The sequence below is a fragment of the Cinclus cinclus genome, chromosome 16 (genome assembly GCF_963662255.1).
Source record: "Cinclus cinclus chromosome 16, bCinCin1.1, whole genome shotgun sequence".
Taxonomy (NCBI): Eukaryota; Metazoa; Chordata; class Aves; order Passeriformes; family Cinclidae; genus Cinclus; species Cinclus cinclus.
This window is the reverse complement of record NC_085061.1, coordinates 12,179,311-12,202,593: the sequence shown is the minus strand read 5'-3', so window position 1 is coordinate 12,202,593 and position 23,283 is coordinate 12,179,311. Positions and strand designations below refer to the sequence as shown.

At 49.8% G+C, this 23,283-nt stretch overlaps 1 protein-coding gene and 1 long non-coding RNA gene across 15 annotated transcripts in view; one reads left to right on the top strand and one right to left on the bottom strand.

Moving 5' to 3' along the window:
• The first annotated feature begins 238 nt into the window (after positions 1 to 238).
• On the top strand, positions 239 to 17,815 carry LOC134050690 (uncharacterized). 14 transcript variants are annotated; one of them, XR_009933711.1, is made up of 10 exons: positions 239 to 645; positions 757 to 938; positions 1,874 to 1,963; positions 2,831 to 3,855; positions 3,944 to 4,042; positions 6,700 to 6,902; positions 10,628 to 11,004; positions 13,582 to 13,825; positions 14,698 to 16,817; positions 17,712 to 17,815. It is a non-coding gene; the product is annotated as an uncharacterized LOC134050690 (long non-coding RNA). The 14 variants fall into 14 exon arrangements; XR_009933709.1 differs by lacking the exon at positions 17,712 to 17,815 and adding an exon at positions 2,253 to 2,322 and having other exon boundaries at positions 282 to 645; positions 14,698 to 16,863; XR_009933712.1 differs by lacking the exon at positions 17,712 to 17,815 and having other exon boundaries at positions 285 to 645; positions 14,698 to 14,838; positions 15,349 to 16,863.
• The window catches only part of SRL (sarcalumenin), a 21,499-nt gene continuing 15,563 nt past the window's right edge, over positions 17,348 to 23,283 (bottom strand). Inside the window, exons 6-8 of the mRNA XM_062503936.1 lie at positions 19,672 to 19,788; positions 18,737 to 18,970; positions 17,348 to 18,159 (exon numbers count right to left, since the gene is read on the bottom strand). Coding sequence (XP_062359920.1) covers positions 17,348 to 18,159; positions 18,737 to 18,970; positions 19,672 to 19,788 — 1,163 coding nt within the window. The remainder of the gene's footprint in view (positions 18,160 to 18,736; positions 18,971 to 19,671; positions 19,789 to 23,283) is intronic.

Genomic DNA, 23,283 nt, shown 5'->3' with positions numbered 1-23,283 from the left:
CTCCGCCCGCCCGCCCGTCTGAGGGGAGGAAGGGGAGCGCGGGGACGCGCTCAAGCGGCCGCCACCATCTTCCTCGCGGCGCGGGGGGGGTTTCGGGGGGCTGCGGGAGCGCGCCCCCGCTAGCCAATTGGGCGCGGCGGCGCGGCGGGAGCGCGCCCCCCCCCCCTACACACAAACACACACTTCCCGCCTCGGTGCGGGGGGCGCGGGCCGGAGTGGGGACGGTCCCCTCAGAGAAGGATGGGCGTGATGTTGATGGCACTGTCGGTGAGGCAGGCGCGGGACAGCGAGGGGTGGCGGGAGCCGGGCCCGCCCCTCGGAGGAGACAGTCCGCGAGGCCGGGCGCCGGGGTTCCCGGGCTGCCCCCGCCACCGCCCTCCCCACCGGCTGACATTTGCCATGCGCAGACAACACGCACTTCACCGAAGAATTCAGCCCGAACCCCGCTGCAAACTCGCTGGGTTATTTTTCTCCTCGTTCTCCGCTTGTTTATGGCTGACGCTATCTCGCCCGCACCGCTACCTCGGTTTCATTATCTCTTCTCGCAGATGGACCGTGGCTTTCCTTCTTCACAGGGCTCCTGTCTGCTGGTGCTGTAGCTCCCTCTCCTCTTCCCAGCTCTGCGTCCCCCACCCTTACACACAGGTGATGTTCCCACATTGGTCCCACCTCATCCCTCTCATCCCCTCAGCTCTAGCCCCAGTTCTTCCTCCTATGGCTTCTCCTTTCCTGAATCCCATTTACTTTTTTTTCCAGGTGAGCCTTCCCCAGCGAAGCACTAAACTCCAGCCGTCCTTCCTCCTGCAGTCCCTTCTCCTCTAAAGACCACACCGTCCCGTAAAATAAAGCCAATGGCGCTAATGTAATAATGGCAATATTGTGGCCACCAGGACCAGGGCAGTGACCATCCCCTCTGCTGGGGGACCTCCAATCCCGGGGTAAGTTTTTGCCCCTCAATTCTTTGAGGGGCTGGAGAATGTCCTGGGAAGGGGCAGGAGCACCAGGAGAGGCTGAGGGAGCTGGGAAGGGGCCTCAGCCTGGAGAAAAGGAGGCTCAGGGGGAGCCTTCTGGCTCTGCAGGGGACAGCCAGGTGGGGTCGGGCTCTGTCCCAGGGAACAGGGACAGGACGAAACGGCCTCAAGTTGTGCCAAGACCAGTTCAGGTCAGATATTGGGAAAAATTCTTCACTGGAAAGGTGGTCAGATGGTGGCACAAGGTGCCCACATCAGTGGTGGAGTCACCATCCCTGGAAGTGTTCAAAAAATGAGTGGACATAGTGCTTCACAATATGGTTTAGTGAGCACACTAGTATTGGGTCGAAGGTTGGACTCAGTGGCTTTGGAGGTCTCTTCCAGCCATAATGATCTGTGACTCTCTATATTCTTTTTCAAAAATATTAATAGAAAATCTGTGATCACACAGTTACTGAAATTGAAACCTGCCCTATTTTCCATTTCCTTTGTAAAGACGTCCTGTAACCATGCTGTAACATATGTTTCTAGTATTATTATTTATAAGAAATTTGTATTTCCTAACATGCTCAAATATCAAAATAATCTCTAAAAAATTCCAATCAATAGCAATAATTGTTCTGGTTTTGCTGTGACATTGTTGTCTTTTGAATTCCAGATAATGGTTCGGCTGATCAATATTTTATAGCGAGTGCTGCTTACCATGCAGCTCTTACATAAACACTGTTGGGAAGAGAGAAATCTCTGAGCTGACAGAGCAGAAAGGCAGGATGGCCTCCTGGGCTTGGCTATTAATTGATAAATTTACTAAAACTTCTTTCCAACCTTTTTATTGATTCATCTAAATATACTTTAAGTTACATTTTTACTTCATCCAGGATGATGAATTTTTTCATCTGCAGGATTAAAGAAGTGCAACAGCTTTCAAGGATTCAAAGGCATGGTGGGAAAAGGAAAAGGATTTTTTTTACCTCATTGGCAGAGAATTTAAGGTAAAACTACCTGTTTTAATTTTTTTTTTTAATGCAAACCTCTTAGATTTATGTTGGGTGATTTGAATTTAGAGATTTAAGAGGTACTGAAATTCCAGCATAGATTTTTTAAGGTTCCCCTGTGCTCCATAGAGTGGGGCTTTGTATGTTCTTAGAATAAACAGTATCACATCAAAGATACTTGCTACATCACAAGTTTTCATTGAGTGACCCACATGATACCAAATTTTGTCTGGCTACTGGGCAGAGACAGCTTTTGATTTCTAATAAAATAGTTCCTTTTTCCCAGCTTTTGTTTACAAGGTCGAAGGAGGGAGGTGGGATGGAAGGAGACATCTGACTTGTCAGACCCTCCTTTGGTAAGCTTCACATGGGGATTTCAAGGCTGTGCAGAATCCTTGCTCCCCCAAGGAGCTCCCATTAGACTTTTAACCTGAAGATTTCCATCCTGCCGCTCCACTTGATCTTTTGGGTGGAACTGTCACCCAACACTCACCGGCCCAACCATTCCCCACCTCCCCTGTTGTTATCAAGTTCCATGGAGACACCCCACATGTGCAGTCAAGGAAGAGTTCTCTTCACTTTCATTAGCTCTGTTCTGGCTGGAACAGGCCTCATGCTGTCTCCTGAAACACTGAATTTTTAATTTCACTTTGTTTTTATTGTGGAAATTTTTCTCTGTTGAATTCAAGCAGCAGATTAAATACATGAAGCAGAAAACCACAAACGCCAGTGATGCTTGGATTCATTTTAAGTGTGACTGAGATTAGTTTGAGAGAGAAAGAAGTGGTTTGAGGTTGTATTTGTTATTTCCTCACCACCACCACCACCACCACTATCACCACCTTCTGATTTGTTTTTATCCAGGATGGGTGTAACAGCCAGTGTGTCCCTGTAAGGCAGCACTGGAGTGGGTCGTGTCTGTGACATCCTTTAAGGAAGATGCTTCCTCTGGAAGTCTTTCTTACTGACTACAATGAGCTATCCTGGTAGAGCTGGAAGCCTCTGTGCAGACTGGATCTTGAGTCCTGGGCTCATTCTGGACTTGGTTGTGCTGGCTCCCTGTGAAGAACTCTGACCACTCTTCCAAAATACTCTGTGACTTGTTTCCTTTCTCAGAGACTGAGTTAGAGGAAATACTTCACAGAGCAATAGATGGGCAAATGCAAATCCTCCTTGCAGAGTTCTTTTAACTTCAAGCCACTAAATATACACAATTATGGAACTGAATTTACTTCCTCTCTCAGAGGAACAAGCTTTGTCAGCTGTAATGATGAGCTGTTGTTTGACGTTCATAATATTGTACTTCAGTGCTTATCTGATGGAGCCATGCAAAGCTATTTAGGGGTTCTGAAATGTGACAGCCCACATGATGCTTTTTTAGACTTCACAAACCGCCTTCACGAGGCAGGAGAATATGACATGGGGACGTCTGGCTGGAACAACAGCATGCCTTAATGCCAGCTGGGTTGCTGTAGCTGGGGAGGAGGAATACTCTGGAAGTTACAGCTTTTGTTGTGTGCTGTCTAAGGAAGAACTTGCAGCCTGAAAGAACAGGACATCATGGATGCCACGGGTGGGGACTGTGGGGATTATTGGTGCTGTCTGGAAACAGTTTAAAGATGGTAGCAAATATGTTGAAACCTGTTTGGATCATCCACAGACAGAAGGGGGCTCAGGGGAGACAGCTCAGATCCTCCATTTCATGCTACTTTGCCTTAATAAACAGAAAGATCTTACTTTCTGACAAACTTCTGTATCTTCATCCTTGCTGACATGTGGAGCATTCATAGCAAACTTTGCTTTGAACCCTGGAAGCCTCCAGGTGAAAGAACTCATTTAGGAAAACCAAAACTCAACAAATCTTCTGGCTTCTGTTCACAGACTAACAGGTAAACACTGGCAAATATTGTGAGAGACTGTTACTCCTCTATGATTTTAAAAATGACAAAGTATCACAATATTTATTCCATTTTTCAGTAGCAGAAGAGCACAAAAGTTACCTTGACATCTGTTCCATATGAACCCACGGAAGCTGAGTAAATGGGTGGTGCATTCTCACTTCCTTGCAGTGGCCAGGTTGGTTTTGTGTTCTGTGTCTTCATCCTTCTGAAATTGATATTCAATTTATTCATATCACTGAGAGGATTTCTTATCCCAGATGAGATGCACAGATTAAATAAGCAACTAAGCAGTAGAAGATCTTTTTATGTGACTCAAGAGGGAGGATAAGTCCCAGTCTGGATGAATGGGAATCTCTGACTCTCCTGGGACCAGACTTTACTTGCAGGCTTTATGGTTGTCTCATTGTAGTGGTCTTTTTGCCAAAAGAATATTCCACTTACCTGACAAAATATCTGCCACCAGGAGGTGGCTTCACTCAAATATACATTTCTTTAAGATGAAGACAAACTTAAATTTATTGCTCATTCCATTCATAACCAGAAATTCTCCTGGCTTGCCAAACTGCTGAATCAGCATGGGTACCTCACCCTTGAGTCAGCACAGCCCAAAATAGAAACTTGCTCCATTTCCGAAGAGAGGAAGTACCACTGTTGTCTGCAAATACAGCCACTTCTGAAATGCTTTTAACACTACAAACACTCAGTGCAGAGACTTGCATGGCACTCTGCTGCTAAAAAAAAAAAAAAACAAAACAAAACAAAAAAAAACCACCAAGAAACAAAGCACTTTCTTATTCAAAATAGGAGTGTAGGAGTGTCAGGTATGAGTGGGACTGTGTGGATGTGGAAGCCCCAAGGAATTAAGAACAAGAGAAGGACTTTACAAGTGGCGGTCATTGATGTCACCTAGCCTAGCCCAGCATCAAGCTCCCACTTCACCTGTATGCAGTTTTTCAGGAAATACAAATTAGGGAGATAAGGCACCGGCTATAACCAAACTGAAGCAAAGTCATAAGCCACTAGGAAATAATGGCAAGAAAACATGGTAGGAGCTCTAGAACACTGGCTGGAGCTCAGCTACCAGCATTCCCTAGGTAGAGCTGAGTCAGTCCTGCTGCTGTGAGGTAACTCTGCTTCGTAGCACAGTATAAAACAGCAAAAACCTGAGGAAATTACCGAGAGCTGCAGTCAAATAGTGGGAAGTGACACTAAAGTCATCAGCAGGACTTCATGAGTCGGTGGAAGGCAGTGAAAAGGCACATAAAAATAGTCCTATGTGATACAAATGAGGGAGGATTTTCTGTGGCTCCAAGTCAGGGCAAGAATAGAGAAATGAGGATAATGTGATTTCACTTGATCTGCCCTTCTCAAGCTCTGCAGTTTTGCAAATGAGCATCTGTGGGTTTTGGCATCCTACAAAAGGACCCCCATTGTCAAGCAGCACTGGGGTGCCCCTTTCCCATGGGTGCTCTTGGTTTTCCTTTCCTGCTTGCTGCAGGATGGTGTCATGTTCTTCCTGGTCCAAGCAAACTACTTTTTCTGGTGCTTCCATTAAACGTGTCTGAACTGGCTCTGTTTTCCACAAGGAAAGGCCATTCCAACAGGCAGACAAAAATCAGTAACTGCTTTCAAACCATGGGCAGATGAGATGTGATCCTTGGCACAGGATTTTCCTGCAGTACTATGGAGGAAAGTGTAAATATTTGAAAAAAATTGTCATTTCTGCAACGGGTGTGAAGGTTGAAACACACAATTTTACAGTTGCAAATTGAAACATGTTATATATTTAGTGTTTTGGATTACTCAGTTGACAGGAGGTGAGGGTGAGGGTTTACAGGTGCATAATTTACTGCATAATTACAAGATTATGCAGTCACCTTGTGCACATACTGCAAGTTTGGGAGGAAGATCTGCTGCAAATCTGCAGAAAACCCCAGCTAAGGAATTGCATTTGCCACAAGCAATTACACAAGGTAAAACGTCCTGAAGCATTTGCTATGTGTGCACCAGGTCCTTTTTAAATTTAGATTTCTGGGAAGAAGAGAATTGCTGGGGCATTTTTGTGACCTGATCCCTCGTCTTGGTTGATCCGCGATGGAAAGGTGACCCCAAGCATGGCTGAGCTGGGAATGGATCTGGTGAGAGCCATCACAGTCTGAGCCAAGCAGAGTGTTCCCAACTGCATCCCTGAATAGATCAACTTGCTCTTTCCCTGGCTCTATTTTAGCCACAAATCTGTTATTCTGCCCTGTGGGTGCCAACATTTAAAAAAAAATAACCACATTTTTTCTGGTGCTCTTTTTTTCCCCAGAAGGGTTGAAGTGAACATTCTTCTCACCAATACCTAGGACTTCACCTGTGACATTCAGAAAGATACATGACCCTCACTCCTTCAGTGGAGCAGATATATTTCAGCAACTTAGCAATGTTGTGACACGGATGAAGTGGAAAGCATTAAGAAAGTATTATATCAATTTTTAGTTTGTATTTAAGACAATTTCTACACACTTTTGTGCTCTCAAGCTTGGAAAAAGTTCAATTCTGTCTGGAGACAAAGGAACCAGTCTTTACTTCAATTTATTGTTTTGGTGGTAGGATTGAGACTTGGATGAAACAAGAAAAATTCATACAGGGCAATTTATAGAATCAAATAATCATGGAATGGTTTGGGTAGGAAGGGACTTTAAAGATCATCTCGTTCCAGCCCCCTGCTGTGGCAGGGATACCTTGTGCTAGACCAGGTTGAATGTGAAAGCAAACACCTTCCAAAAACTCATGTTTAAAACTGAGCATGAATGCATGTTTGTGCCATGTGCTTTGTTCTGTTTCCAGAGGAAACAAAATGGGAAGAAAATGTTGCTGAGAGCTCTAAAACATAACACTTTGCAGAGGTGGTTATCACATCCTCCAGGCATTTTTACCTGTGGTGCTGCCCTGACAGTTGCAGTGTATTGTGGAAATAAAGTGTGAAGTCTCTCAGGACTGGGTCCTGCTTGTTGTGGATGAGGCACTTACACGAATACCTTTTGACAGAGGTAAGAGGGAATGCTTGCTTCCACAGGGGAAGGGGAATAGTAGTTCCGAGAACTGAAAACACAGCAAACTCTTTTTGTTAAAAGAGGGAGTTGGGGAGCAGGACAAAGTGGCACATAAAACACAGTGAAAGGTCACAGAGGGAGAAATGCTACAATCCAGCATTTATTGGCTAAATGTCACCAGGATTTAGGAATGGGGCCCTAATCCTTTTAGAAACCAGGAATCTCCTTGAGTTGGGTGAACGGGAGAACCGACAATCACCATCAATAAGCAAAAATCACACCCCCCCCCCCCCATGCTTTGTGGAACTTGTTAAACTCTCAGTGGAACAGTCAGGGAAAATCCCATGACAGGCTTTCCAGCAATTTCCCACCAAAGGTTTCCTCCAGACTGCTGCTTCCAGAAGCTCTGAATGATTTGTACGTGTGAGAACTGCACAGAGGTTGCTTTGGTAGATTCAGAGATGAGTTATTCACCGAAGTGAACTTGGTACAGATGGGGCTACTATGTGTGATCTCATGCCTAAAACTGTCCCACATCTCGGCTATTTCTTTGGGAAATTAATTTCTATAGCAATTGGAAAACAAAACCAGGAGTTGAAATTGCCTCTCAATATTCCTTCAGTCCAACCAAAAACCAGCCAAACAAGCCCACTGTGTGTCTTACGTGTTCAGTCAAAGCATCTCAGTTATTAATGTTAAATTCTTGGGTACCAGGAGAACCTGTTCCTGAATAAGCTACAAAGCTCAAGCCTGGCTGAAAATGAAATTAAAGTAAGGTATCCCACCATCTTCAGATGAAGGATTTTCCACACTTCTGCAGTGATTTCAGGAGGCAGAGGCATGTGGCCAGAGAAAGAGAAAAGGCTCCAGCCATGCACCAGGGAAGTGGGGACTGAGAAGCAGATTGATTGTGCTAAGTGGCTTTTCCCTGTTTCATTTATCCTCTTTTACCATCCTTGTTTCCATTCCTTCCTCAGCTTTGTCTCTGTTGAAGAGCAGGGAAAACACCTTATTCCCCTTTCACACTTGTAACACATATTCATTAAATCTCACTCTATTATAACTCAAATAACTATTGCCATATTTGATTTTTTTATTTAAGCTCTTAATGAATAATTTTCCCTTGGTCTGGATCTCTTGCTTCCTTTTTTCATTTAGTTCACTGTCAAGTCCCATGTACTGCTTTAGAGACACTTTGGGTTGAGGTATATGGATTTTTAACCATTTTTTCCTCCTGCCCTGTCTCACCCCTCCACCTCTGCTGATTAGACCAGGAGGCACCAAGTCCATCACTGCTACAGCCTCAAACTCCTTCTTCCAAGCCAGAAATGTGGGCAGGGCTCTTGGAGATAGTATCTTCCTAACCTCAGCCAGAGTGCAAACCAACCCACAGCCCACCTCTGCCCCTAGATGAGCAGTTGTGCTTCTCTAACCATGGAAACTTCAGCAACACAGAGTCACTGTCTTCATCTTTTCCCCAAAAAGGCAACACACAGCAGTGACAGCTTAGTGGGAGGATGTTTCTTCCCCCAACAGAACAGAGCTTCAGGTGGCCACTACCTGGAGCCCACCACCTCTGAACTGCTCAGTGTCCTAGTAGAACATGCAGATGTAGAATTTTTGGGCTGAGGTCTTAATTAAATTATGTATTAGGCTGGCAAATGAACACACAGGAATGAAAGATGTTCCCAGTGCCTGTGGGTGCTGCAGCAGCGTGGGGCTGACAGCAGGGATGGTCTGGGCTTCTCCATCCTCCTCCTGCATCTCAAGGCAAAGATGTGGCAAACACTGGGGACAGAAAGGAGTCCCTTTTATAGTCCTCAAATCTTCAGAAAATAAAGACATACAGGACTGAATAAACCTCTTAGGCTGGAAATGTATTCAGTGTTTCTGCAGAATAGGGAGGGCACAAAGCTTCACTTACCAAAGCAGCCAAATCTACTGAACTGTGGGGTTGGAAGACTTTTATGTCTAGCAAGTAATAACTGTCTTTAATTAGCTTTGTTTACATGATCGATGTCAATGTCAGGCTCTCTCAGTGAAAAGGGCAGAATGTCCTTAGTGGGAAATGTGATTTTTGAAGCCTGACAATGTAAAACCAGCGGGAAGGTTTGTGCTCAGGCTGCTGGGGAGAAAAATCACCTTTGGCTCAACAAAACAGGAAGGATTTTGAGTCCACAGAAGAAGTTTTTCAAGAAACTAATGAAAATGGAGGATTATAGTTTAAACTGTTTTGCAATCACTGGCCTCAATCCTGCAGACATTTTTCAAACACACTCAACTTTATATCTGTGGTTGGTTTTGCTGACCCTCATGAGATTATTGACACCTGGAGATAGAAGTGAAGGCCAGACTGTTTACAGAACAGAGTTGAAACTATAGCATTTTAATAAAAAAAAGGATGACATTATATCAAGGTCTGCATAATCAGCTCACTGGGATCCTTTCTGTTTGAAAAAAACCCTGAGAAATTCAGGAATTAAGATTCATGAGGTGGTCTCAGATCTGCTCCCTTGTGTGAATAGGACCTTTTGTTATGCTGGATCACAACACTGGGCCACAAAACTTATTCAACAAATATTAAAAAACACCCCACCTTCATAAAATTTGAATCTATGTCTCACATGCAAATACTGTCTGCATTTCTTTGCTCTCTATAAAAAGTATGTTTGGCCACTACCTGAGACTAAAAGGTTTCCCCTCATCAATAGAGAGCAACTACTTGGGGGAAAAAAAAAAAGCAAACTATTTTTTTTTTTAAATTTTGATTTTTTTTTCTTTTATATCTTGGGAGTATATTATACCTGCCATGAAACAACTTTTTGAAACCCCCAAAACAGGAATAAATCCCCTCTGCAAGCTCTGGTTCCACCATTTATCAGGCTGTTGGTGCAAGAGCCAAACTGCCATTGGGCTGACTCACATTTTGGCATTTTGTGTTCATATACATGATGGCGATATTTGCAAGCAACCGGGGAAAATCCCTGTGTTCTTCAGCACCATGTTCCCAGCAAAACCTTTCCCTCCTCAGCGGCATCATCAGAGCCTGGGGGTGTAGCCGCAGTCTGGTGTGGGCACTGTTGTCACCTCTCTGCCACTTAGCACCCGCAATCCTCACCTTTCATCCCGGACCTCCAGCTGGCTGGGCCCTGTGGCTGCCAGAGATGCAGATCTGCCCAAATGTAGGCACACCTGGTGCCCCTCTGCCTTGCCCATCCATCCTGACCCTGTGTGATTTTGCGAGCATCCTTCGTGGCTCTGGAAAGCCAGCTTTGGCACTCAGGACACCTTTCACATGATCTTTATCCCCCCAGGTCCAAAATTTTCAAAGTATTATTCCTGGCATTGGTATTGTCCTTGACACCAGGTTTATTTTTACCTCACTGACCCTTTTTATCTCCAACTCCCTTGTCCTAAGTCTTATCTTGGTTTTTTTTTGCCTTTTCCCAGGCTTTAAGGACCTGACAGGAACTCTGGCCACACAGCCTGGCAGACCTGGCTGTATGTGGCTGTCATTCCCACTTGCCTCTCCTGGCATTCCCTAAACTTGAACCACAAATTCTGGCTTCATCACAGTCCCATTGTTCACTGGGGAGAGGCAGAAGAGGTTGTCCCTTCAGGCCCTGCCACCACAGTTCCTCTCAGTATCCTCTGGCTCAGGCTGACCCATCACTACCTGCCCTACATCCCACCTCTGACATCCTGTTTTATTCCTTTTCCAGGTGAAGAACCACAGCTGGAGTAAAACAGGGAGACAATGTCATGGGAAACCCTGTCCTGGGATGCAATAAGCCCCCAGCCTGTTCAGCTTTGCCAAATGATAGTGCTTGTCAGCACAGCTCTGCCACAGAGCTCAGGCTGAGCCTGGCCCTGCAGGGTTGGAGGCCAGGCTGGCTCTCCTGGGGCATTTGGCTGAGTCTGTCACCACTGACCTAAGCAGGAGCAGATCTCAGCTGCTGAAAATCACATCCAGATCTGCTGCAAAGTGGAAATAATTTGTTAAATGCTTTATATTGGGGCAGTAGCACCCCTTCCTCTTGCAGAAGCATTTGGATTTCTGCCCATGGAGAGGACCAAAGAGAGCATAGGATCCAACTAGGTGAGCAGATACCCGGAGCACAGCCTTGATTTTGGCCAGGGCTGGGGCTGCAGCTGCAGTTGACATGAACTTTTGATTGGTGGCAATGGGTCAGAGGCAGCTGGGGCTCCTTTCCTCCCCTCTCCAGCCCTAGCTGCTTGTTGTGGGCAGGATTAAGGAGAAAAAGCAATGTGTGGGTCATGGGAAGAGGGAAAACAGAAGCAGCTCGGCCAGCCGAAGAGGAAACAGTGGACACAGATGTGTGTGGAAAGCTGAAGCCACTTACAGAGGATGCATTTACTTGTATTTCCTTCCAATAGAGCTTAATTGTAATGTTTTTAATGACAGGTAGGATGGGAGTTGGGCTCCTGCCTAAGCACTTCTGTGTCCTGCATAAAAGTGCTGAATTTAATATTAACAACAATTAATCACAGCTACCGGGAAGCAGCCGGCAATGTTCCCTGCCCTGGGAGTGCTCGGTTTGCATGTTCAGCCCCACCAATTCCCGTCCCCAAGCCAACGGCACTGGAAAGTCACAAGGAAGCAACGACCTTCCCTGTGCTGCTGAATTTTGATTCAGAGCTGAAGTGGTGGTGGCACCAGCACTCCCTTCCCATTCCTTCCACAACAAGGAATACAAGCCTTTCACAGGAATACAGGTGGTTTTGGACACCTCTTATCTCTCGTGTGTGTAGGAATTGGCCACTTGCCACCATCTCACCCACATTCTATTTTCTCTCCCTCTGCCCCAAAAGGCTACTGAGATAATTCCAGATCAGAGCAGTCCATGTGGATTAGGGTGGATTGCAGGTTTGCCAGGATGCTGATGGATTTCTTCTGTTGATACCATGACTCCCTCTCTCATTAGCAGTGCTAATTGCTCACTGCATGTTTTGCACAGGTACATGAGTATTTTGGAACAGCTCGTCTTTGCATCCTGTTATTAAATGACCACTAATTAATGTGTTAGAGAAGGAGCAGCCAAATGCTCCAGTCTTGCTGGGCATCCATAGAATAACTGCTGGGAATTCATGGTGATGTGGCACCAAGTTGCTGCCTGGGTTGCAGCAGCTCCTGGCCAGGAGCAGCAGCATGTGAGCACCTTATCATCCTTCCAGCCTCGGCTCTGCTTAGAGGTACCCCCAGGCCCTGACCCACCACCCACCACCCCCCCCCCCCTCCCCATTTTTCAGGGGTAAAATTTGCTGAACACCTCATGGAGTGAAAATCCCCTTCCCAGGGCTCCAGATCATCCTGGCTCCTCTGATGCTTGCCCTGAATATGATGTAGGTGTACTAAAGTAAGTGGTGATCCTTTGGGGCCAATATCCAAGCTTTTCCCTTCTCCCTCAAGCAGACAGTCCTTTTGGACATTCTAATTCCCAGGGCAGACAGCTCCAGAAGCAGGCTTGCTCCCCTTCCTTCACCCTGTCTCCCCCAGGAAACACCAATATCACGTGTAAAAACCAATTCTGGGTCTGACCCCCTTTGCATCTTGCAAATCCTCCTCCCATGGAGATGTGTGGGTGTGGCACTTAGAGGACATGGTTTGGTGGTAGCCTTGGCAGTTTGGGATTAACAGCTGGATTTGATGATTTTGGATGGCTTCTCCAACCTGTGATTCCATTGGTGTCAGCTGAGGGAAGTGCTCCCAAAGCCCGTGCCATTAAGATCATGACTCTTCAGGACACAGCTTTATTTGCCTTCCTGGTTCAGTGTCCTGCACACCTGGGGCAAAATGTGTTTATTTTGGGGTTCTCCACAGACATGAACTGTCCATAGTGCTCTGTTTTGAGGTGGGAGGTGTCCGTCCAACATGTCCTGAATCCACACACTGCACATCTGTATTTAATGTCAAATTTGTTCCAACTCCAAGCCTGAGCCTAGAGCCTGTCCCGGGTGGGATGCCAGAGGGCTGGGGTCTGTGCAAGCCAGGGTGTTCTTGGGGTGGCATGAAGTTCCACAGACCCAAGAAGGAAGGACTTACATGGAAGGGGTGTTTTGTTTGCTCCAGGAGCTGTAAATGGCAGCTTGAACCAGTCAGGCATCAGCTGCCAGCAGAGAGAGTGACAGCCCCAACTCTGTGGTGGACAATGAAGTGAGCAGATTTTTGGGGCCACCTGGGCAGGTAGTGAGTGGTTTGATGGTAAACATGTCACAGCCACTGGGGTCTTGCAGTTGCAGCACGGGGAGTTTTGAGGGGCAAGGTTTGGAAGGAGTTTGGCCCCAACATGGGATGCATGGGAACAGCAGAAAACAGGCTGGGTGGGGACCTCCACCGTGCAGCAGGCAGAGCACCAGGGCTCCACCCAGCTCCCAGCAGACCTTTACGAACGCTTTCATTCTTTTTCTGTGGGATGTGGGATGCGAGATATTTTCATGCCTGCAAGAGATGCCACAGAGGGGCTGAGGTGGTGGAGGACAACTAAAAGGGACTGTAAACTACTTGGCTGGTTGAGGAACTCTGAGAAACCCTTGGAAAACTTGGTGGGAGCACCCTGGGTGCTGGCAGGATCCGGCTGCCGCCAGGCTCTCGGCAGCACCAGCAGCTCTTCCCCAGCAATGTCACTATGATAAATGTTTGTCTTTTCCATCCAAGAGATACAGCGGAGCCGCTGCCAGCACCATGTCTCAGTGGAATTGGGGTTTGCACTGCCAGGAGCGTTACCGGCTCATGATTCACATCTTTAGAGCAGCTTTGGAAGGAAAATGTGCTTCTCGCCAGGCAGACCTTCATGCACGTCGAGATGCCACGGTTTTTCCAGACTTTCCGAAGGAAGCTGCAGCCAAATGAGACATTCCTTCTCTTCTTCCAGCTTTCTTGGAACAATCTTCTTTGATTAGTGAGTGAGACAGATAGTTGGAAAGAAAGACAGACAGGCTGGGAATGGGGTTATAATGAGCAGTTTTTGTGAGCCCCAGTCACCAGTGGGGGGGTACCTCCATCTGCCCCTTCCTGGGTGGCTGCTGAGAGCCCCTGCTGTATGCTGTGGTCCCCCACCCCTTTGTCCTCCTCCCTGGTACCAAGCCCCTCCTCTATGGTCCTCAACCCCTTTATCCTCCTCCATACTCCCCCATGTTCCTCAAATCCCTGCCTTCCTCCATGATCCCCAAGCCCCTGCCCTCTGCTGTGATCCCCAATCTTGGGTTCTCCTCTGTGGTCCCTGACCCCTGTCTTCTGTCATGGTGCCCAGACAGCATCTGCTGAGGCAGGTGGGCTCTGTCTTACTAGGGAGGATCACACTGCCCTGAGGTGCAAAGGAGTTGGGGTTCACTTTGCCTCTTAGGCCTGTGGCACAAGGAGACAGGTTGGAAAAGCAGCCAAATGACTCTGGCATGGCTGGCAGATCCTGTGCAAGGGACAGAGGACAAAGCTGGAGTGCAGGGAAGGAGATGGGAAGATCCTGCCTTGCTTCCTGCAGCTGCATCCCTTCAGCCACCCCAGTGCCGGCACTCTCCCACACCAGGAGGAGAAACAAAACAAGCATCTCTAGGGAGTGTGTTTGGAAAATATCAGGTTTTATTAGACAGGCTGATGTTCAAGCTGACAGTTTTATCCCAATGCACATGATCATGGGCATCTACAGGGCCTGTGTCCCAGCTCTCTCCCTCCCACAAAGCTCTTGGGCAAGATGTTCACCCCCCAAATGCTGGGGGGTTGGGGTTTCTCAGCAGAATGAAAATGTCTCCCTGCTCCCTATTTTTCCACTCCTAGGTTCCCAGAAGTCTCCTAAGAAAGCTCAGTGAGATCTGGGCTGGGAACTGCAATCCTCTTGGGACTGGCAGCCACTTGGATCCGTGGGAGAGGAGGCATCTCAGTGGCGGCATCTCCCTGAGGCAGCATGGAGCTGGGTTGGTGTGTGTCACAGGGAGCAGGGAACAGACCACCAAGATCACCTTCCATGGCTTTGGAAGGAGAACCCAAACAAACCATATCAGGGGAAAAGGGTTTGGCTGTCATGGGGGAGCCCCACTCAGCACACAGGCACCAAGACTTTGCACAGGGTGGGCAGGTGCTGCAGGGCAGAGGAAGGGAGGAGAGGAGGTGATAAGGACTGGAAAATATAGCAAGATAAAAGGAACCAGAGAAAGGGTGGGGGAACTATGGGAACGGCCTGAGAGCAGAGGCCTTCAAGGTCAATACTCCTGGTGGGACAGGGGGCCTTTCCCTGGGTAAAGGGGCTTAATGGGGTAAAAACCCCATGGGCTTTAGGGAGACAGAGGACCAAGGAAAGAGATGGTGCAATACAGTGCTTGCAAACAGAAATGTTTAAAGACCTTTGCTTTCCGTGACAGTGACACACAGTGTGACAGCAGTAACAGTGACAGCACCAGCCAGTTTCTGTTGGTGATTCTATTCCATTAGCTCTTAAAAAACCATGCAGACCAGTCCGACAGAGGAGAGTGAACGACAGATGGAGAGGAAGACTGATGAACAACGGGATCATGGACAAGAAAGAAGGATCAACAGTGGAGGGGCAGCAGCACTGGAGCGGGTTTGAGACCTCACAGTACTCACAAACACATCCCTTCTCTCCAGACTGCTCTGGCTGCTGCTCTCTCTGACACTGCTTGCCTTCCCTTGCACCTCTGCTCCCTCTGCACTGCAGGCAAAATCCCTCTTCCTGAACCACGCCCTGCCCTATGTGTGGACGTAGATTTCAGTCTCAGCTTCATTAGTTCAAATGTCAAGTCCTACCTTGAAGCAGAAGCCAGGAACATCCAAGTCCCTGCAATAGCATCCCCTCAAACTCACCTGGACTCAAGGGGACCTCTTCGTTGCAGTGTCCGGGGGACATGGAGCTCTCCCTGGCCTCCTGCCATAGCTCACGTCCTGTTGCACATGTGGAGATGTCCTTCACACCCTCCCCATCGCAACACAGCCTTCCATTTCCAGCTCTCTCTTTCCCTCTTTCATTCTTTTTGCCTTTTTCTTGCTTTAGCCAGCACCTCCATGTCCTCTTGCTTCTGTTAAAGGTAAGTCCCTTTTCTCCAGAGGTTTCCTGGAGAGCAACACTTGCTGTGGGTGTTTGGCAGGAGGAAGGACTTTCAACAGGTCCTTGGTGGGCTTGAAGGTGCTGGTTTTCCATTCAGGACATCAATCTCCTGTTTGGTTCGGGCTGAGCTTGGCAGACAGTGATGCTGTCCATGAGGGTCAAGCTTAAAGGTTAGCTGTCCATGGGGAACCTCACCCTGCTTGGGTGCTTCCAAAGCAATACTCCTTCATGACTGAGCACCGATGCTCAGAGATGAGCCAACAAATGGCTAAAAAGGGAGGAGTTTGGAAAACAAGCCCCAGAAACCTGCCTAGACTGCCCTGGGGAGGACAGATCAGCAGGTGAGCAAAAGGGTTATGACCTTTTAAACCTCACAGATAATGACCCCCCTTCCTGCCTCCCTCCACAGAGCGCAAAAACACGGAGGGCTGACTGAGAAAGGAGCAACATGGACTAGAGCAAAGGCAAGCTACCAACCCTTGGAGCCCTGCTGGTCCACAGACACAGACAAGACTTGCTAGAGTGGGTTTTGAGGTCAATGATACACGTAGGCACGAAATGCCTTCTTCTGTGCTGGTCCAGGGAAGGAAACCCTGCTCACATCTCCTTGTGGGACCATCTGATTTGGGGTGCTGGCCCTCCTCCTCCTGCACAGCTCAGCCAGTTCTGGCTGCTCCTTTCTACCCCATTTCTTTCTCTGCCATGGACTTGCAAATCCCATCACGGCTGCCTGTCTGGAACTACAAACACCTCTGCAAATGCTCCTTCTTAAGTCAAACACCCACATGAAGGCTTCAGAAGATCAACTGAGCTGTGAAGTGAAAAAATAACTCACCAGGTGACTTAGAGGTCTTAGAAATAAAAACAAGACCAATATATGCTGAGATCTGTAGTAGTTTTGTGCCTGAAAACAACAGCTAGGACATGGCCTCTCTTTCCTTGACCAGTGCCCCTGGTGATGCCTGGGTTAGTGTGTCACTGCTCTCCCCTGTGTTCTCATGCCGTGCTCTTGTTCTCACTTCCTCATGGCTTCGGGGATGCAGAGGTTGAAATTCCTCTTCGTGCACTCTTGGCACCAGTGAAAAAGCAGCTGCAGTCCTGCCCATGCATTGCTCATACTTACAGCTTAAACATTGCCTTCTACTCAAAAGAACAAAGATAAAATGTCAGGAATTCACAGTTTTTATTCTCTTCCTTATGCCCACCCATCTTCCCCTGCCATCGATGTCAGTGACTCAAAGTCCTCATCGTACAGTAGCCTTTGCCAGCGTGGCACTCAAAGGGTTAACAAACCATGGCTTCTTGGACAGATAAGACATAAGCTCATTCACCAGTAGGAACACGTGGACAGTTGGGTTATGGATCACCTTAGGGTTTCCTGTAGCGATTCTTTGGGGTTTCGCCACAGCCAGTGACGTCGCAAGAGAGGACGTTGGGCTTCTTGCCCAAGCCGATGCTGCCCAAGAGATCGGGAAGCTCACGGGTGATGGCTTTCTCGATCTTCTCTAGGAAACACCCTCCCATGTAGGAACACTGCTGAGATAGCAGCTTAAAACTGGTGATGGGGTTGATGCCAAAGAAGTCCTTGTAAGCCTCGCGGTTGGGGAGGTCAAATTTGCTGACATTGGTCTTTGCCAGAATGGACTTAAAGATAAAGAACCTGTCAGGATCTTCCACAATGTCCCTGAACACCAGTTCTCCATCACTAAAGAAGGTCATTTTGTCCTTGTAGGTCTGTAGATAGCGATCGACCAGCAGGGCGTGGATGCGCACCCGGATGGCGTGCTGGCGGATGAAGGCAATCTTGTTTTCCATCCTGTTCTCAATCACCTGGTTAAGATCTTCCAGAAGCGATATCTCTTCTTTGAGGAACAGGTCTCTGTGGGTTTCTGGATGGTAGTCATGGGGCCAGAAGGAGCTAACATACACCCTGGGCGGCTCTGTGACGTTGATGAGAGGAGCCAGGCTCCAGAACAAGGCACCGTAGACTCTCATCAGCTCCTGGGTAGCCAGGCTGTCAGCTTTGTTCAGGATGATTCGGATCTGAGACTCACGGCCCTTCAGCTGACGAAACAGCATCTCCAGCTCCAGGCCCACATCCAGCTTTGTAGGGTCGAAGACAACAAAGATGAGATCAGCTCTGTCAATGAACCACTGGCACACATCATTGAATGGGTAACCTTGAGGAAAGAGGGAAATCCAATGCAGGATGAGTCCCTTCATCAAGGGATTGATAAACCATGAGCCTGCTGTGCCTCAATCCCCATGTGGGTTGCATGGGTTGTGAGGGACAGCAGATTTTCTCTGTAGCCTAGAACCTCTCTTACATGCTAAAAACATTTTGGAGCTTCTTTGCATGAAAAGCCATCCCTGAGTGTCTGGGCCTGTGACTGCCTGTCTCTCTCACTCTTATCTGCAGACCTTCCTCATCCCTGATACTGACCGCAGGTTCCTGCTGTTCCTGTGAGTACATAACGAATCACAGGATCAGAGAATCATTATGGTTGGGAAAGTTCTCTAAGATCATTGAGTCCAACCATTCCCCCAGAACTGCCATGGCCACCAGTAAACCCATGTCCCCAAGTGCCACATCCACACATCTTTTAAATCCCCCCAAGGGATGGTGACTCCACCACTGTTCTGGGCAGCCTGTATTGTGCCAGGACTCTTCTCCATTGTGCTTCAGCCACCTTTGTCACCTCAGATCATCATGGCACCTTTTCTGGGGTGCCTTAGATGAACCCAGTGAACCCTTACCTCTTTCTTGCTGCTTGCGGTTTTCGATGATGCCTGGCGTGTCCACGAAGGTGACTCGCTCCAGCAGTTTGTGGGGTACCTCAATGCCTATCAGCTTCTCCAAGAAGTTCTGCCCAAACTTCTCCAGGGGTGAGAAGGAGCGAGCGCTGTCAGCAGCCATCACGATGCCCTCGATGGTCTTCAGCTTGGGGCCGTGCATGATGACGGTGAACTCGGAGGTGGTGGGTTCTGCCCCTGCGCAGCAATGAGAGGAGCAGCAGAGGCGTGAAATCCGTGACAGGCTATGGACACAACAGGGCTGGCCTGAGACTGGGAGCATTGAGAGCATCGCATGCTTCTCAAGAAATGCAGGGACAAGGCAAGCAGCGTGAAATTCCTGCCCAGACTTCTTGGGAAGATGTCAGTGAGGTTGTTTTCTGTGGGGACTGGTTTCTCTGGAAGTGGCCTGACTGCACAAGGTGTCATGGAGGACCATCTCCTGGGAGCCCTCATTACCACAGCACTGATCTGGTCATGGACCTCTGCCCTTAGCTGTGAGATGACATCCATGGGAACAGGGAGGAAGGAAGGGGAATGGCTTTTCTCCTGGGAGGGTGAATTATCTGGCTGCATGTGTCGACGGTTGGGGAGAAGAGAAAGGTGAACTCTCCTTTTGATATGACTGCCACTCACGGGATTGGGGTTCAGAGCCGGGAGCCCTATGCTGCAGGATGAGGATCTTGTGGGAGAGATGCTCTCATCCACCCTTGGAAGGGTGGACAGGCTGTGATGAGGAGCCTCTCCCTCCACGTGGCACTGCAGCCAGGTGGCACGGAGCAGATCCCAACCTCCCTGCTGTAAGGAGGGATCAAAGACACACGGCCGGGAATTGCTGACTGCACGGATGTGGAAATGCAGGCGCCGGTACCCCCTCGGCAAAGCAGTGAGCGTGGTACCTGTGTAGAGCTGGTAGGGAGTGTTGTCCAGCCCCAAGAGGTAGTTTATCATGGAGGATTTGCCGACGCTCCACGGCCCCAGGAACAGCACCATAGGCTTGGAAGTGATCTCCCCATCTGCGGAGAGGGGAAATAACAAGAGGAAGTGAAGGAACAATAGCCGTAGCCGCCGTGCGATTAACTCCCGGCTGTAACGAGCATCCCATGTGAGCGGTGCGGTGATGCTGCCGGGCAAACAGCCGCCCTTCGGGGGCCACCAGCCATTCGCCAGCCAAGGCAGCGCCCCGCCGGCTGCGGGAGCGGGACGGACCCGTGCTCTGCGGCAGAGCCCACCTCGCTGCCTGACCTCCGAGGTTTAGCCCTTCTTAGACTACGGAGGACTGGAAGGTCTTTTAAGCCTGGTCTCGGTTTGTTTCTGGTTTAGCCGGGTGAGTTTGGGGCTGGCTGCGGGGTGGGGGTGTTGTTTGAAGGCTGCAGCCGCCGCAAAGCACGGGACGTGCCAAGGAGGAGGCCATGCCGCAGCCGGTGCCCCGTGCAAGGGGAGCTGCCGTGGGTTCGGGAGCTGCGGCGCAGGGCTTGGTAAGCGCGGTGCGAGCCTCGAGCCAGCAGCCTGCTAGCCTTTCCACCGTGCTCTTGCAGGGACCTACCCCCGGGCCGTGCCTCCCGACCCTCCAGCCGAGCAGGAGGTCACTGCCTGGGTGTTTTGAGGCTGCAGCTGGATGTGGGGAGGGTGAACAGCCCCGCTTTGAGCTTGGGGAAAGGCAAGAGGAGAGTGAACTATAGTCCTCATCCCACATTCTTCAAGTCACACAGTTTTTTCCGTGAGGGTGCTGACCTGTTCCCATGCCATGCCATCAGTCCAGGAGCACAGATGTCCCTGGACACACGCAGCCAGCACCCCTAGGAGCAATCCCTGCTCAAACAGGACTCATGCAATCAGCTTGTGCCCACGCTGCTTGACCCCCCCAGGTAGACACCCAGTGGAGCCAGAGGAGCCCAGGGCCTAATGCCAGCCCTCAAGTTGTGCCCGGGACACACGGGAGCCTGTGAGCCCAAAACAGGACAAGAATGGAAGTAAAACTGGGTGAGTTCCCATTGGTGAAAACCAACCCTAGCCTATCCTCAGGGTGGGAGAGGGTCCATCCCGTTCTTGCTAGCAGTTCAGCCAGGGGATGGATGACACCAGAGGAGCTGGGACCTGCTATCTCAGCTGGAGCAGAGCCTTCCCCCACGGCCCAAGGCAAGGAGATGCCCTGGGCAAACTGTGCTGCCCTCAGCACCTTCTCTTCATCCCCATGCCTAAGGCAGAACTATTTTCCATGAGGTAGCTGAGAGCCCCTGGTGCTCCATGGCTGCCAGCCATGCAGGAGCCAGCAGCCTTCCAGCAGGCCAGGGATCCATCTCCAAGATGGGGGAAGCCACAAAGCCCCCATGGTGGTGAGCTCCTGCCCCAAGGGTGCTGGAGGGCACTGCATGGCAACTTCACACTGAACCCATCTGGCCATGGGAGCAGGCACTGGGGAGAACATTCCAGCCTCCTCCTGCTGTATCTGCCCATCACAGGCTTACCATGTCACCTCTGGGGAATGGAATGGGCTGGGGACATCTCCCCATGAGGCACTGCTGCATGCATACAGCTCAGCCCTCCTTCACAAGGCAGAGAAGCACCTCTGAAGCAGGGGATGTATGGTTCTTCCTGCACGGCAGCTGCAGGAATCCAGCCTTGTCTTCTCACACAGGACCAAAACAAGTGTTGAAACCTTGGACTCTCATTATTAATCATTCCTCTGCCTCTTTGTCGCCCCTGCTCTGCTCTCTTGCCAGCTTTAATTAGGTTACGGATGGTTGTTATTATTACTATTATCCCTGTGATGTTGTGCCAAAGGTTTGGGGTGGGTCCCTGAGTGCTCTTTCATAACACATCCCTGACCAGGTGTGACTGTGTGAATGTGGGCACCTGTGATCTACCTCTCTGCTCCACGGAGCCAAGGTGGGCAGCGACGTGGGCAGTCCCCTGCCTGGTCACCCACAGCCCCTCGAGCATCTCTTTATCCCCCATGGGCTCTGTGGGCAGTGCCAGGCACTTGCAACTCTGCAGGAAGTGCAGCAGCTGCAAGGATGGGTAGCCGGGTATGGATTCCCTGCTGCTTGCCCAGAGGTTAGGAGAGAGGGAGCACCTCCCACGCGGGAGGGTGCTGGCCTGGCACCTCGTGCCATGTCTGTCAGCAGCAATTCGGGTCAGCTTGACGGTCAGGACCGTGGAAAAGAGCCGGAGGTCGCCGGCGGCCGGGCGGGGATGGCGGCAGCTCCATCACAGCGGCTCTCTCCAGCCACCCTGTGGCTGCTCGCTCTCAGCTCACGCTCAGACGAGCCTCAAGCTCATCCCTCCGCAGAGCCTGGGTATGCTTGGGCTGCTCAGCAATGGGCATAGGAGCAGTTTGGATGTCCAAGTAGTTTTCTTTCCTAGAGCAGTGGCTTTCTGTGAGGTTTTTCCATGTGGCAGTCCCAGACTGCCCTTGGTTTGAAGAACTGCTGGTCTGGAGTGGAGAAGAGACAGCTCTGGGAAGAACTTAGAACCCTTCCAGTGACTAAAGGATATCCAAGAGAGCTGGAGGGGGACTTTGGATGAGGGTCTGGAGTGACAAGGCACAGGGGAATGGCCTCGCACTAAGACAGGGCAGGGTTAGACGGGATTTAGGGAGAAATTCTTTCCTGTGAGGGTGAGGAGGCCCTGGCACAGGGTGCCCAGAGAAGCTGCGGCTGCCCCGGATCCCTGGAAGTGTCCAAGGCCAGGTTGGCTGGGACTTGGAGTAACCTGGGATAGTGGAAGGTGTCCCTGCCCACGGCAGGGCGTGGGACTGGGTGGGCTTTAAGGTCTTCCTACCCAAATCATTCCATGATTCTGTGATTAATACTGGGCAGGGCCTTATCCCCCCTTGTCCTCAAGCCCAACAGATGTGCCTGGTGTGGCCTCTCCCTCAAGTGCAATTCTGTCCTGAGGATGCTGAGCAAAGCAGATGACCTCCTTCCCCTCCTGGTTCCAACTGAGCCACAGGCACCAAGGTCTCCTTTGTCCTCAGGCCACCCAGGAAGGCTGGAACACCTGGAGAAACTCCCAGCATTCCTCAGACCTCTGTTCCACCCCTGTGCCACAAACACCACTGGCCATGTGCCCATGGCACGGATCCAGCAATTCTTGGAGGACAACCCTTGCTCCCAAAACTTCAAAATCCATGAGTATCTTTACAACACGTGTGTCCACAGACAGAGGGATGAGCCCACGTGGCTGCAGATGGCCTGTGCCTCCCCGTGTGCCCCCCTGTGCCTGTGCCCACCCCGGCAGCACGTGTGCGAGCGCCTGAACCCGAGATGAGATAAGACAGCTATTGGAATATGCTATAAATACCCCACAGCCCTCTCCACTGCTGGCACACTGGCACGGCAGGGAGCCAGTGGCTCTCCAGGCACTGGCAGGGCTCTGCTGTGGCTGTGTCCAAAGGAGCCTGGTTTGACAGGGTCTGGCAGTGTGGCAGTGGGGAAGGACAGGAGGGAAAGAAGATGGGATTTCCCCACAGGAGCATTGTTCCTGTGGCTAAGCACCAGGCCCAGGGG